We start from the raw sequence: 15,949 nt of genomic DNA, 5'->3' as shown, positions 1-15,949 counted from the left end.
TAAAGGACATTAAGCAGGGAAATTACGGTTTGAACTACCTTTGAGATTCAATATGTCAAACATCAAATAATGAAATGTGATGTACCATGTCTAAAAATAAAATATACAGCAATATTACAGCAAACAAATGTCGCAATGATTTTCAGTTTGACAACACAACTCCCTTTTCCCTTCTCATTCTATCTTCTGTCCCATTCCAAAATTTCGCTCCAAATCAAAGCCAAAGATAGAAGATATAATGTGTGGGGTTCCTGTCATTAAACTCAGTGTATCAACAATTTCGTCAAAGCATGTAGTAAAAACTCTCTGCCAAGCACAAAAGCTCTCACGTAAGGATTGTTTTAATCAGCCTTTGTACATTACAATATCATTGTGCAGAAAGATAAGGTAAATTACATTTTTAAAAATGTTTTAGTCACAATGAATGCATTAGGGACATATGAATTACATATAGTCACTGCTTTAGTGTTCGTACATATTGCACATTAAAAACAAACTATAAAACAACATTTTCTAAGCTGTGCCAAATGAACAATATCCAATTGACCTGCTGTCCAGTTTTCTCCCACCTTTGATTCATCTCCTACAGACAAAGAACTGTCAACGGACGTTGGGACTGTTAATGTGTGTTGTCGGTGCAGCCAGAAACACAGCAAACAGGCACAAAGAATCACAAGCGGCTTTTTTGGTGATTACAATTGGGAGCATAGGCTATTTATAGGACATGAAAGGTAGACGAGGGGCTGTATTGATATGAAGCTGCCTGAGGAGAGCCACATGGTCTCCTCCTACTCAGCAAGTCTTCTTGAAAAAAAGCCGGAGGTAGGGAAAACACAGGAAGGAATGGAATAAACCACATAGAATATATTTAATAAAGGCTTCCGTGATGTTGGCGCTTTATGGCGTGTCTTTAACTTATGAGTATTGTTGCAATATATTATTATGAAAAATCAGCAACCCTCTATAATCAAATTGACGTTTTACGTGGTGTAAGGTCTTCACCATCACTATCACCAAATTATCAGCTCTAATGAAACTGCAATAGAAAAGGCCATTGGGCCATCAGTATGCACAGAATGTCCCCAAAACAGTAGACGATGCCTTATGATGATACTAGTGCAGCGTGTTCTACCGTAAACAAATTCCCTGTGTGTTCTACATACTTGGCAATAAAGATGATTCTGATTCTTAATGACGTGCTGTTACAGGTGCCATTGTAATGAAATGTATGGCAAGACTTCAAAAATTGTGCAGTTTGATAAACATCAGTAACGTTGAAAATATAAAAAAGTTGAAACCGGGGTTATGTTGAAAAACTTTTTTTCATCACAATTGCAAGATATACTATCATGATCACGTCTCAGTGAGTAACCAGATGTACTCGTATTCGAACATATATGAGAGTATCCTTGCATCCGTGATTGTGAAAAGGGTTTGAGGAATGGTCTTTCCTCATCCTGACCGACTCTGCTCCAATGTGAAAAGCAATGTCCGTAAAGGAGCGTCTTGAATGAACCTCACCCGCTAATGATCTGGAATGAACCAAATCTACCACCAGTGACCTCTGACTTTATAAATAATCCTCAAAAATGGTCTCAAGTCTTTGCAGAGGAATGGAAGCTGACAGAGGTGCTTCACATCTTCCTGCATTTTCATATCCTCTTGGTGCAGCAACAAGTTCTACTGATACGTTTGTCCAAGCTCAGCTGCTGTATGTTTGCACACCACAGGTCCTGTGGTGTGCCATCATGAGCCCACTTGAGTAAATCACTTGACCCTCTAAGGCACAGAGGGTATAGTTAGGCAAGCTTTTGTCCTGGTGTTGTTAGAGAGTTGTTTTAGAGACAAAACGATTCATCATTCTTCCAAATAAAGAGCACTTTTTGTCTTTCTTTTCCTTGTCTCTGCCCTCTGCCTTCACCCTGAGGGCATTCTCACCTTCTAACGTTCGGACCATAAGCTCCTGAAAATGGACAGCACATCACTCAGACTTTGGTGTTACTTTTAGATATACATACAGTAGTCACAAAAAGTTGGGGCGATTTGGATTTCAGGTGAAATTTCAGGACAAGTCAAAAATGCATTCTAACTTTTACAGGTGAATTGAATGTGTCCTTCTCGAAGCTTTTCAATGTAGCTGTCCAACTGTGAAATGTTTAAGTATGTTTTGCACAAGTTGCCTTCGGCTTCCTCCCACACTCCAGAAACATGCATGGCATGCAGATTGACCACTTCAAATTGTCCCTAAGTGTGAGTGTGAGAGTGACTGTTGTCCGTCTTTGTGTGCCCTGATTGGCTGGCAACCAATTCAGGGTGTCCCCCGCCTCGTGCCCGAAGACAGCTGAGATGGGCTCCAGCAGCCCCCGCGACCCTAATGAGGAATAAGTGGTACGGAATATGGATGGATGACAATCTATCCATTTCCGTACCGCTTATTCCTCATTAGGGTCGTGGGGGGAGCTGGAGCCTAATTCTCCAGCTTATTGAGATCACATCACAGGAGAATGGCTGTTGGAGACTGGTGTACCTCAAAGGGAATAGCCTGCACTTTCTTCAGATTGGAATCCCGATTGATGAGATGTGCAACTTCGATCCTCAAAATGACCTGAGGGCTGCCCTCCAAGAAGAGTGAGATGTCATGCCTCAGCAGACTGCGAGCCGATTTGTGAACAGCATGTGATGTCATTGTCAAGATGTAATTGATACTCAAGGGCACACGACGAGTTATTGAGACAGTGACATGTTTTTGTTGTGGTTTATCCACTATTGATATTAACTTTTGTTTCAGTGATTTCTTTTGTGATAAAGGAACTTCTGGTGGTTCCTGCATTTATGACGGAATATAACTGTGGTGTTACCATTTTGCATTTTCCATAAATGTCACCTGAAAGCCAAATATCTCAAACTTTTCGTGATTAGATATGTGAGCTCTTACCATGTACTTGAGGGCCAGTTGCTTGATATCCTCCACCATTTGGCTCATTTCATTCAGTAGAGCTTCCCTCTCTTTGAGCAGCCTGTATTTGTCTCGATTCCAGGACGACTCCTTTTCTGACATCTCTAACGTGAGGTGATATTTGGTAAGTCGCACCTTCTCCAGCTCCATATTAGTTTTGCACAACTCAACCTTGGTTTTTAAGAAAATCTTCTCATTGGCCTCCATAAATTTGTGGATTTCACAATTTTCCATTAAAAGTTTCCTGTAGTCTACCTCCAGACATTTGAGGTAGGCGGCCATGTTTTGCTCCTTCTTGAGCCATTGCGGTTGACACTCTCCACTGAGCCGGATAGGGGAATGTTTAAATAGTGGCCTGACATGCACCTTGTCTGCATGTTTATCAATGTTGTTCTCCATTTAGCCGAACTCGGTTCATCTAGTTTGTCTGTGCTCCACAACGTTTTGATGAGCCAGACTGAGTGGAATTTGTTGTCATGCTGCCAGCAGTGTCATATGGCTGTCATGTTTGGTGACGATGACATCATCAAAGACAAACTGGTCTCCTTAACATAGGTGGATGGCTATCACATTATTTGACAATGACATCATCAAGGAAGGATGGCTCATTTTCTGAAGCATGCAGCCAACACCCACACCCACAAGCACATACAAAACCACAAATGCTTTTCTTCGGATCAGGCATTTAATTGGACTTAAAATCACATAAATAACATTGGTTTATATATAGTGAATATTCAACAGTATCTAATATATATATTCCCACCCCCCTCCATCGATTACTTTATTTTCCTCTCTGGCTCATTTCCTAAATGCCAATAGGAGAATAAAGTGCTTCTTTCTAGTTGTAAAAAATACTTCCCAAGTTACCCAAAAGGAACAGAAGCTATAGCAATTTCACTGTAGCAGGCATGCCCCATTGCGGGCATGGAGGGCAACTGTCCTGCTTGTTTTCCAACATCCCTTACTGCAACACACCTGATTCAGATGATCAGCTCATCAGCGAGCTATGAAGTTGCATTGGAGTGATCTTTCTTATTTAAATCAGTTGTGTTGGTCCTGGGAGAGCTGGAAAACGGGCAGGACTGAGATTGCAGACCCCTGCTCTCTCGGACCTTACACTGCACTGCAAGGGGTTGGACTGAAAATCATTCACTATCTTGACTTGTAACAGTAAGAAAATAGCAATGCAAAGTATTACATATGCATGATAATTGATATTTTAGTGGTGTTTTCCACATTAATGGTCAAAACACTCCAAAACTGAAATTCACCATATGCCTAGCAACTGAAATAGTTGAGGAATTCTCGAACTGACAGCAAGGTCATGCATTGACTTGACGTGCAAACTGACACCGATGACTTGGAAAAAATTCTGGAAAAACAATGCGTACGTATTCCTTACTTGTGCTTTGTATTTTCCCATCATTTTTTTCACACCGATTTAGCTGCCCTCTGTGGAAAAAGTAATGCACTGTAAATTTAGTTAGTTTTTAATGAATCATATTTTTGCATAAACTCACATTCACGAATCGGCAAATTGAAATTTATAGGACAGTGTTGTTTAATGGCATGATATGACATTAATGCACGCAGGCTGTTACCTTGGCCAAACATGAGCTAATACGATTGATTCCCATCGTCAGTTTGTTTGCGAGTTCCCAAACGTTTTTCATATTTTTTTTACTACTTAGAAAAATGGTGTATGGGTCATGTCAAAACATTTTGATGGAGAGTTGTACTTTTCTTTTGGATAAAAATGTTTTGTTGTAGCAAAGAGGGCTCACTGCATTCAGTAGATTATTTAGAAATCACAAATTCAAATCACATGATGTATCGAACAACAATCTACATAATTATGTATAACTTATGTTCATTTCATATTCATCTGTGTGCAATCGAGCCATTGCATTACTTTATTCTTATATTTTACAGTGTCTTACAGACTAGCTGACACACTCTGCACTGTCAATGTACCCTCACTCCCCCCAACATATCAGACTGTTGTGGTAAAGTTGTCAGCACATCAGGATTTTTTTCAACAAATTGAGCCAAATCAGCAAATCGGTTGTTTGGCCTTGATGAAGGTCTGCACTCTTGAGTGCTATTCTAGGAGAACCGGGATATAACGATAGTGAGTAACATACAGTAACAAACACCACAACAATGCGTGTGCTACAATTTAAGTATCGGACGAGACGTGGTCATTGTAATGGAGATAAGCTGTACCTGGATGTTTATTTGACACATGAGTAACAGCAGATCTCTGATGATATTTGAGTTGTGATTCTCATACCAATGCTTTCATAAGAAAAATATTCACCTTCCAAAATGCAATGTACTAATTGGATCTGAATGGGTGGCAAGAGATGCATTATAAAATGAATTTGCATTTGACCGATGTGTAAAAACCTTGATATGGTTAATAAAATCACCCACTGAACCAGTGTTATCATGCATGACGGCGAACAGGACAACCCTAGAATCGAAATAAATAAATAAATAAATAAATAAATAAATAGTGTATGCATGCATGTGTAGGCAGCTGACACTTCACAGGAAAACAATCATGCTATGACATACAAGTGTAAAATATATCCCCTTAATCATCATTAGAAATGTTTTTTAAATGTATTTATTTTTAACACCAACTTTGTCTTTAACACCAAACATAATACCTTGGGAAGTCGCAATGTGTAAAACAGTCAAGTTATCACTTCCCCATCAAGATTCATTGATTTCAGGGAGCTACGTACAGAAAACACCAATAGAGGGAAGGTAGTGTGTATATTTTAAGTGCTTCGTGGATTTGTTATTGTTAATAAAGTAAACTATCATAAATAACATTTTTCTATTTCAATTAAACTCTTATTTCACAGGTCAGACAATACAAAATTGACACTCATGGAAACCGAGCATACTTGGGTTAATTCCTCGTGTACTGTCAAGGAAATATATATATTTTTTTTGGTAGATTATCATCCAAAAAGATGACGATGAAAAGCATGCAAAGCGTTTTGGTGTTTGTAAATTGCGATTCACGCTGGACCAGTTCGTTGCTTTGTAATGGAAAGTCAAAGCTAACTTGAGTTGAAGTGTGCTGATTGAGAGTTACGACTTGGTAGCATGGGCAATGTGTAGTGTGGTGTGCAAGTCAGTCATCACTACAGTCAGACTATCAAAAATAATATTTTTATGCTGTATGTGTGAATGGCCTTTTGTTTTCTTTTACTATTTTATTACAACCACAGCTTTGTGCTGCCGCAATGTCATAAAAAGCCTCCAAGTATGTACAATCTAATTATAAGTTCCAAGTGTGCTGCAGTGACTTGGATATGCTTCAATAAAAGTACACCATAAAACATTCTCGGATGCCATGTAAACGTACCGAGAGAATTTAGAATGTTAATGTCAGCTCCGTTGAGTTTTACAACTTTCCAAACTCCGATGCATAATTAAGGTGTTGTATGATTTCAAAGGTCTTAAGGACTGAATCATTTTCCAGAGCGGTGTGTACATTTTTACACTTCTACATCCGGTATAAAATAATTTGGTCCAATCTAGATACAGCAGTCAGGCCGAGCAGGTGGATGAGTTCATCATTAGGAAGGATAGGACTGTCCTTAGCCTTCAGTGGCAGGACTTCATCCCGGTCAAATAAGGGGACTCTTGCCGGCACAGGGCCATCTGCTGTTGCTGCTGCTGCTCCTGCTGATCCAGAGACATACCCTCCACAAAATCAGGCACAGGAAGCCCTGAGAGGATCATGACCGACTTGTTCCAAATCATGAAAGTGGGTACGACGGGCAGGAGAAAGGAGATTTCAAAGGTATGAATGTGCTGGGAGTTCATGGCATCATAGAAGGAGAGGGAATTGTTGTCATAGTCCAGTAGGACACCCAGACGCCTCAGCTGCAGGCTGGCCTCCACCAGCATATCTTTGCCGTCGTGGCGCACCATAAAGTTATTGTTGCAGCGTGAGAACACCCACGACGATGAGTTTTTGCCACTCCATTCATTTTTAGGGGCTGATTTATAAGACACGCCGATGGCATACCTGCAGGGATAGAACCACATTTTTGGTTTGTATTCGCCATCTTGAATCAGGGTCCTCCTTAATTACTTGCAGAGTAAAGCTGCCTCATACTGAGGACACACAAAGTAGACATAGGCCCTCTGGGTTCTTCCTGCAGCAAGTGGTGTACTTCAGAGGCAATTAGCGCTAAGAATATAATTAGGGTAAGAGTACACACGGTGCTGTTGCGCTCCTGTGTATGCACGTCTGTGTAACAGCCTGGATTAAAACTCCCAGAAGAAAAATTTCACTTCACCAAAACTCCTGGCAGGCTTATATAATGCACTCATAATCATATTTGTGTATGTGTGTGCGTGTGTTCCTCACCAAGTTGATGCTCCCAGCAGCACCTCCCAGTAGTGACACCCGCTGTCAATGAACACATTACCGGCAGCTCCGTATGAGCCCGTCCCACCGAAGCGTTCGGGAGTGTGACTCTTCTTCAGAGAACTCTCGTCCTTCTCCATGGTGAGACAATCGTTGGAAAGACGCAGCTTCTTGTGCGCTGTTTTTGGATCCAATTTGAAAGGCTGACCTGCCGAAACACCAATACAATTGGATTGATGACAATAACAACGCTTAGCCTATTCTGTGGCCAGCAGTTACAAATTCATCTATGTTTTTTTTCATACCCTACATCTGTTAATTGCAGGAAAAACTCAAACAATTCAAAGTGAGTTGAGCCTTGGTTGGACAAAAGCAGGCCATTGCCAAACGTGCTGTATTGTGAACCGCTGTTAGTGAGGTATAGGGATCAAGGGAACTTGGGATTCTGTTTCATTATCGCTACAATTGTGGTTCAATTCCAGGTAAACCGTAACTATGTTGCAATATTAAATTTATGCACAAGTTTGTCTGCGATTGAGAAAAGTGACTGGTTTAAAGTGAATGGATGAACTCATGAATTCATGCATTGATGTTGGTTTTAAAGGACAACCACAATCACTTTTTTGTTTCCTAACTAACATCAGAAAAACGTTTTATAGCATCTGAAATACCCAAAACATGCATTATGATATTTTTAGTCACATGCAAAACAATAAAAATGACTTAAAGTGTCCAAAATCTTCATAGAAATGAAAAATGAGTGAGAAAAATGAGTGGCCAGTTTCAGAAGGTCCCGCCCCCTTCTTCGTGGTGTCACCCCAATATGTCTTGCCTTGCTGGAGAATCAACAATGGCTTCAGATTAGGAGTATATGCTTTCTTATTACTCATCCAGTTATGAAGATGATTCAAATAGTTCTGAAGAGGAAAGCATACATGTTTGCAATCAATTAAATAATTTATTCCGTGCCATTTTGAGGGAATGGGGGGGGGGGGAATGTAGCACCAAAAAAGAGGCCGAAAATGGCGACAAAGCTCCGTGTAAGGAATTAATCAGCTGATTACACGGAGCTTTGTCGCGCTCTTCTGCCTCTTTTTAGTGCAACACAGTTTTCAGACCAAACAAGTACAGCAAAATGCATTGACGTGATGGAAGGACTGCTACAATGTATCCTTTTTCCGGTTAGGGGCGTTCCTTCAGTGACGTAGGGTGAGGACTCGTCACCAACTCAAAAACAAGACTTCCGGAATATTCAGCTCGAGTCTTAAAATGTAAAATATAGCTATATGCCGTGGAATCTTTGTAAAATACGCTCAGTAGAAGTCATTTGAAGCCATTTTACAAATTATGGACACAACTTGTCCAGAGACATCGGTTGTCCTTTAAAGTTACATTTTGAACCATCCATTTCCAAATTATGTTAGTGAAGAACATTGACCAGTCAGTGGCTATGTGACAACATTGATTATCTTCTAAATCTACAGAGACCTGCTGTCTGCAATCGTGATGCAATAGAATACAAGTTCTAAGAACCGTTGAAGTTTTATCATCGGCGGAAAAAAACCAAGTGCGACAATTCACACTTTTGCCATCAAGTCAAAATGAGAGGAACAGTGCAAAGCCACTCCTATCTTGTCTATTATTTTCACGCAATGGTATGGACAATCTAGGAGCTGAGGGGGAAGAAATGAAGACAGCAGTTGCACAAAAGGGAGCTGTGAAGAAAAAGTGGGGTGAGACGTGTTTGCAGGAAACTCAAGGAGAGACATAAGGGAAAAGTTATTTGCAACACAAGGAAAGCGCAGTGGAAACTTCAAAGCTCCTCGCAGCCTTTGTGAAAATATTTTGTGAGAGTGGAGGAAGGCAGCTCGCATCCTCCTCTGTGCCTGCCATCATACAGACTTGAAAATTAGCTGAAGGAAAGTTTGAGCAGAGTCGGAAGGGTGGCAATGCTGCCATCATTTTGTCACGGTTCCATGTGAAATGTCAAAGTGGAGATGACATCTGGGAGCTGAAATGTAATGCAAAGTACATATAAATAAAATGCATCAAACCACGATTGGTTTGGATTTTGGCTCTGTTCCCTCAAATGTGCAGGGGTGCAAGGGAATAAGAACTTTCCTCAAACTAACATCCAGTTTTCAATTCAGAGTAGTGGAATTTGTGTAACCGTTGAGTGGGTCATGCTTTTAATACAGTGGACATGGAGAAGCAACAGCTAATTTTTCTTTTCATTTCATCATTCAAAGTTCATCACTTTGCTGCTGTGAAATGTAAATTTCTCCACTGCAGACTAATGAAGGCAAATCCAATCCAATTTGGCAGGATGGTTATCAACACACTTCCCTGAAGTGTTTCAAATTTATTATCATCAAACGTTAACATTTGACATTGCCTTAAAAATATATGACAAAAGTACTGACATTTTTTTCACTTCTCGTTTTTATTGACAGTTCAAACTTGCCGCAGGTCGTTGCTCTTCTGAGCTTTGTGCCATTTCGTTAATGCTCCAGTTTTAAAGGACAACCGACACCTCCGGACAAGTTGCGTCCATAATTTGTAAAATTACTTCAAATGAGTGCATTGTACAAAGATTGCACTGCATATAGCTATATTTTACGTTCGTAAGTCTTGTATTCGAGTTGATGACGATGCCCGAAGTGACGTCACATTTGGAACACCCCTGACCAAGAAAGCGACACACAATGCATTTTGGGTACTTTTTTCGCCTGAAAACACAGTGTTGATCGCGAAATTAGAAGGAACACTACATAAATAACGCAATGGTGAATCATTGTGTATCGCAGACAAATCAGCCCATTTCCAGTGGAGCTTGTGCGCCATCTTGTGCATTTTCTGGGCGCTACATTGGAGACCAGATGGCTCGAATTGATACGGAAGGACTTCTTTAATCGATTGCAAACATTTATGCTTTCCTCTTCAGAACTATTTGAATCATATTTATAACTGGATGAGTAACAAGAAAGCATATTCTCCGAATCTGAACTCTCTGAAGCCATTGTTTTGATTCTGGAGCAAGGCAGTGTGTGACCAATAGTTACGTCTCGAACAAGGGGGCGGGACATTTTGAATCTGCCCAGTTTCGAGCTGATTTTGTGGCAGTTTTGGGACACTTTAAGTCATTTTTATTGGTGTTTTGCATCTGACTAAAAATATAAGCCTGCATGTTTTGGGTATTTTAGATACTATGTTTTTCTGATGTCAGTTAGGAAACAAAAAATGGTGTCGGTCGTCCTTTAAGTCTTCACATGATACCAGCGATTTGGGCAAAACCGGTGAAAAAAAACTCACCGCAAACGAGGTGGGAGGCAGTTTGAGGGCAGACGTCGAAGAGATAATTTTGGGTTGAAGGTTGTCACGGTACTTGGCGGACGTCAGCTGCATCCCTCTTTGACCTGACATTTAACTCTGACACCCCTCGCCGGTTGGTTGCCTCATCCTCCCACGGCTTAATGAGACACAATGAGCCCTCATTGCTCCCGACACCCTCACTCTCTGTGTCCTTCCCTTCATCTCTCTTTCCCCCGTCCTCTCAATCTCATCCTCTCATATATACTCCCCTCCAATAATCCGCCTGCTGAGTGAAACTGCTCGTGGATTTGAGAGGACGAGGCCAATGTGCTGCTGGCAGCCAATTACATTAATGCACACGCTTCTTTGAACTGCTTATCGCTGCCAGCGCAGCCTCTTGCAAACACTGGGGTCCTCTGTCATGGCTTTCCAAGGGACGACTCCTGAGAGCTCGGGCCGACTGAGGTTGGAAGGGAAAAACGTGAGGACAAACACATGTGAGCTGAACCAGCACAAATCAAACACACAAGTCCATGTGGCCGTGTCAGTCAGTTCCGAGCAAGTTCAATGGTTAAACTGCATTCATTGTTGGGATGCTGATGATCCACTCGGAATTGTGTGTGTGCCCGACAACCGATGGGTGACCAGTCCAAGGTGTAGTAAGATAGGAAAGGCTGCAGCATTGCGGCACTATTCTGAAGAAGCGGTGTTGCAAATTGATGGATGGGTGTTGAAACAAATTTTTTGTCTCCTATATATCAGTTCCTTATACAGCCGAAGCTCTTTTCGCACCTGCAACATGCTCTCAGAACATGTCTGGTCATCAAAAGGAAATCTCACTGTCTGTCTGTGAAGGCCGAACCTGTCTCTCACATTCGAAAGGGAGTCTCCCAGACGAAGCTCAGCTGAGACTACAAAGTGGCAAAGCTGATGCTTTCCACAATCATTCGTGATAGCAACAAAAGTGAACGCTGCTCACCCGCAGAAAAATATATCCTGTGACAGTAAAATGTCATTGAGAGTTTTGAAAGGCGCTTATAAATGAAATGTATTATTATTAAAAGCATTGCAGAGTTTGAGGCCAACAGACTGAAAGATGAGCTTAACTCATTCACTGACATTCCTGAATTTGTTTGGGAATTGAAAAGCATGACCAAAACTCGAACAAATTTGGGAATGGCGCTCCATCCATTCCCAAATTTGTTAGGGTTTTAGTTTTTCTTAAGCCGAAAAAACGCTGCTCAGACATATTGGCAGTCATTTTATTGGAAATGATTATGATCTGTTATGTGATTTGTTAAAGGACAACCGACACCACTTTTTTGTTTCCTAACTGACATCCGAAAAACGTTTTAAAGCATCTAAAACACCCAAAACACACAGGATTATATTTTTAGTCAAATGCAAAACACCATTAAAAATGACTTAAAGTGTCTGAAAACTACTTCAAATTGAACCCGGAAGTGGCCAGTTTCAGAAGGCCCCACCCCCTTGTTCGTGGTGTCACGCCAAGACGTCTTGCCTTGCTCGAGAATCAAAACAATGGCTTCAGATTCGGAGAAGATGCAATCTTATTACTCATCCAGTTATGAATATGATTCAAATAGTTCTGAAGAGGAAAGCATAAATGTTTGCAATCGATTAAAGAAGTCCTCCCGTATCAATTCGAGCCGTCAGGACTCCAATGTAGTGTCCCCAAAAATTTCGGCGACAAAGCTCAGTGAAATGGGCTGATTTGTCGCCTGGGAATTTTTGTCAGCGAATATCAAATAGTTGTCTCGGTGCAACACACAACGATTCACCATCGCATTGTTTATGTGTTTTCCTTCTAATTTCGCCATCAACACGGATCAAAACAAAGTTTTCAGACCAAAGTACCCAAAATGCATTGTGTGTCGCTTTCTCGGTCAGGGGCGTTCCAGACGTCACGTCAGGCATCGCCATCAACTCGAAAACAAGACTTCCTGAATATTCAGCGCAAATCTTAAAACGTAAAATATAGCTATATGCGGTGGAATCTTTGTTAAAATACGCTCAGTACAAGTCATTTGAAGCAATTTTACAAATTATGGACACAACTAGTCCGAAGGCGTCGGTTGTCCTTTAAATGAAATGATATGACCGTTGTAACGTGCCAAATCGCTACATCCCTCGAAGTACTGTACGTTGTAACAAGGTTTGCCTGTATTAGTATTTTTTTATACTTGGTAAAATGACAATATTTAATCATCCAGTGCATTTATATTTGTCTTTTAACTTCCTTATTAATAGTATTATATCCAAGGTTTTTTTCTAATTTTGTATTTTGTGTGACCAAACCTTATCTGCTCATGAATAGGATTTTATTTGGAATCAAGCCTTTGAACAATTTCTTCAACGCGGTCGGTCTGCTTTCGCATCCAACTAGTCGCTAATTGTTACAATTATATAAATACCCTAATAAGTGAGCTCAGGTAGTGAATATGTTCCGCAAGGCTTTAAAACCTGTGAACCCAGTAAGTGAATAATAATAATAATAATGATGATAATAATAATGATAAGAAGAAGAAGAAGAAGAAGAAGAAGAAGAAGAAGAAGAAGAAGAAGAAGAAGAAGAAGAAGAAGAAGAAGAAGAAGAAGAAGAAGAAGAGGAAGAATACATTTCATTTATAAGCGGCTTTCAAAACTCTCAAGGTCACTTTATAGTCACAGGATCGGTTTTTCCGCGGGTGAGCAGCGGGAGCCACATGCGGCAGCGTTCACTCAACCCGGAAGTAACTCAAAAAGATAGAAAGCTAGCTATCTAGCTAACAGATAGCTAATAGATAGCCAAATAGACAGCTAGCTAACTAGCTAGATAGCCATATAGCTAATAAATAGCCAGCTACATAGCTAGCTAGCTAGCCAGATAGCTAATGGATAGCAAATAGCTAGAACAACATTGGTAAGTAAGTAAACAAGATGAATAGTTTGCTTCGGATTGAGTATGAGTAACTTAGGCTGTGAGCTCAAAAATTGTCCATTCTGACTTATGGAGGACAGATGCAAAGCACGTGTTGACATTTATACTAAACTTCTGGCATCAAATGGAGCCACCCAGCAGTTTGCTTTCACTCTGCTGTGTGGCCGCACAACCCTCTCCCCTTGTGATAGTTGTTCTTTGTGGGGCTGCCTTGAAGCAGTGCATTGTTACAGACTGCTCCGGCTTCACTGGTAAACACATAAAAGACAGACTGATGGAGAAAATAGGACATAAACAAATGGGGCCTCTATTGTGGAACTTGAAAAGCAAATTAAATTCAAACTTATTTCATTTGATCTGGGTTGAATAACTTGCAGTGCCATATATTTGGGAAATAAAATAATTTATCATTAACTGAACATTACTTTACCCCCCCCCCCCCAAAAAAAGATGTAGTTGAAGTCAAATTTGTGTTCTGAAAAAGAACTGGAGCCGATTATGATCGACTTAAACCTGCAATACTGCAATAAACCCGTAGTGTAAACCAATAAATCGTGACGAAAGCGTTGTGTCTCCCACACTTTCCTCTGTGACGAATGCCATTTTGCATCTGTGCCAGAAATATGAAATATTTGTCTTGTAGTCTCCCTCAACACCTCATGACTGTCGCCAACATCTCCTCTTCGCTCTTTTCCTTGCAACCACCTACTGTTTACCTTAAGGCCTATGGGTTAGTTAGGGATGGATGCTGCATCATACCGGGTAAACATGATCACAGACACAGAACTAAAGAGCTACGTGTGCCCCGCCTTCAAAGGCACATTGACACGTGACTTTATTTAAAGCAGGGGTGTCCAAAGTCGGTCCTCAAGGGCCGCCGTCCTGCCTGTTTTCCAGCTCTTTGAATCAGGTGTGTTGCTCCTGGGAGAGCTGGAAAACAGGCAGGACAGCGGCACTCGAGGACCGACTTTGGACCCCCCTGATTTAAAGCTTTGCTAAAATAACATTTCACATGATGTATTCCCACACATGCACATGCAAACAAACACAATAGAATACTTTTCTCAACGACAACCATCTTAAGATTGAGAATCAATTCTTTTTATTCTACATAAATATGTAGCATTTGCTAATTATACACATTTACAAGTACATGTATTACGAATATTTCCTTATGCAACATATACAGCACTTCATATTTGCATCAAAGCAAAGAAATGATGTTTTGATGCTATATGCTTAAAACAATACCGTACACAATAATGTTATTTTTACAGTACTGTTCATTTTGGAATGTCCGAGAAATAGGATTAAGGATTTACTTTCACGTATGAAAAAGGTGCTTCTGTGAAATTATCAAGAAGGTTGCTTTGGACTTCACAATCGAATTGCTAGCTGGGAAAAAAAAAACGTACGTTCTCTATTTTTGGATTTCCACCAAGTGTGCATCCATGCTCGATGTGATGAAAATGTGAGCTTCCTGCGCTGCATGGCTGGCTAGCCACCGACCTGCAGAATTCAGCACAAGGTTGTCGAGATTCGGCCACACCCGCCTAAATCCCCACATTTTTCATTCTAATACAAATTAAATGAGTCAGCTGTCTGCTCATTAAAAGACAGACTGATATAAGGGGAAAAAAATGGGGTCAAGTGCTTCTTGTTCCGTTACTAGATGCTCTAATCGAGTTGTGTCCAGCTCACATATTAGCTTAATTCAATTTCATGGCAACATTATTGTGATTTCAACCCCAAAATGATGACAGTAATTTAGTTTCTAGTTTTCCTTTTGTGGAATCGTTGACATGGACCATAATAATTGAAGTCAATTATACCAAAGCCGCTCATATCATTCTTATATTTTCCTGATGAGTTTTTCTCATGTTCATGCTACCTTCAGAGATAAGTGAAATGTCACTCATGAGAAAGTGTAGGTATAAGAAGTATGTTGTGATATGAGATATGGTAAACAAGTCACAGGATTGGTGTCATAAAGGTTGCATACCCTGAGTTAAAGGATGAGTCCCTTCTTCCAATATGGGCCAGATTATCAGAATCAGAATCAGAATCAGAATTATTAAATAGCAGATGGACAAGGAGCACATTTGAATGATTCAAAAGCCATGAATAAGCACCTAGCCACAGTGGCCCGAACACCTGACACTTCCTGGATGAGAAAAAACATGACTGACTTTTTTTGCAAGGTGGTTTGTTCTGAAGGTGTGGAAGATGGTTGTGACGACAGAGCTGTAGAGAATCCCCAAAGCCCCTCTACATGAAGATATGGCAGAGAAGGCTGGGAAAAGGGCATAACGACTTCAGGGTTTGACTTGGAAGTGGA

The 15,949-nt window shown here is 40.6% G+C and overlaps 2 protein-coding genes across 4 annotated transcripts in view; both read right to left on the bottom strand.

Moving 5' to 3' along the window:
• Positions 1–435: 435 nt before the first annotated feature.
• Positions 436–3,475, bottom strand: LOC148901519 (uncharacterized). Its single transcript, XM_088988609.1, has 2 exons — positions 2,936–3,475; positions 436–1,963 (listed from the first exon to the last, which is right to left on the bottom strand). The coding sequence occupies exons 1-2, from the start codon at positions 3,353–3,355 to the stop codon at positions 1,826–1,828; spliced, it is 558 nt and encodes a 185-aa protein (XP_088844735.1). The 5' UTR covers positions 3,356–3,475; the 3' UTR covers positions 436–1,825.
• Positions 3,476–3,633: 158 nt separating this feature from the next.
• mid2 (midline 2) overlaps positions 3,634–15,949 on the bottom strand; it is an 87,611-nt gene continuing 75,295 nt past the window's right edge. For all 3 annotated transcript variants that reach the window (XM_088988567.1, XM_088988575.1, XM_088988556.1), the window contains 2 exons: positions 7,359–7,566; positions 3,634–7,013 (listed from right to left, as the gene is read on the bottom strand). In XM_088988567.1, coding sequence (XP_088844693.1) covers positions 6,587–7,013; positions 7,359–7,566 — 635 coding nt within the window. In that variant the 3' untranslated portion in view covers positions 3,634–6,586. The remainder of the gene's footprint in view (positions 7,014–7,358; positions 7,567–15,949) is intronic.

The sequence above is a fragment of the Hippocampus bargibanti genome, linkage group LG02, assembly GCF_051943395.1.
Source record: "Hippocampus bargibanti isolate YZ-2025 linkage group LG02, ASM5194339v1, whole genome shotgun sequence".
Lineage (NCBI taxonomy): Eukaryota > Metazoa > Chordata > Actinopteri > Syngnathiformes > Syngnathidae > Hippocampus > Hippocampus bargibanti.
The sequence above is the reverse complement of the archived record's forward strand: the minus strand, read 5'-3'. Positions and strand labels throughout refer to the sequence as shown.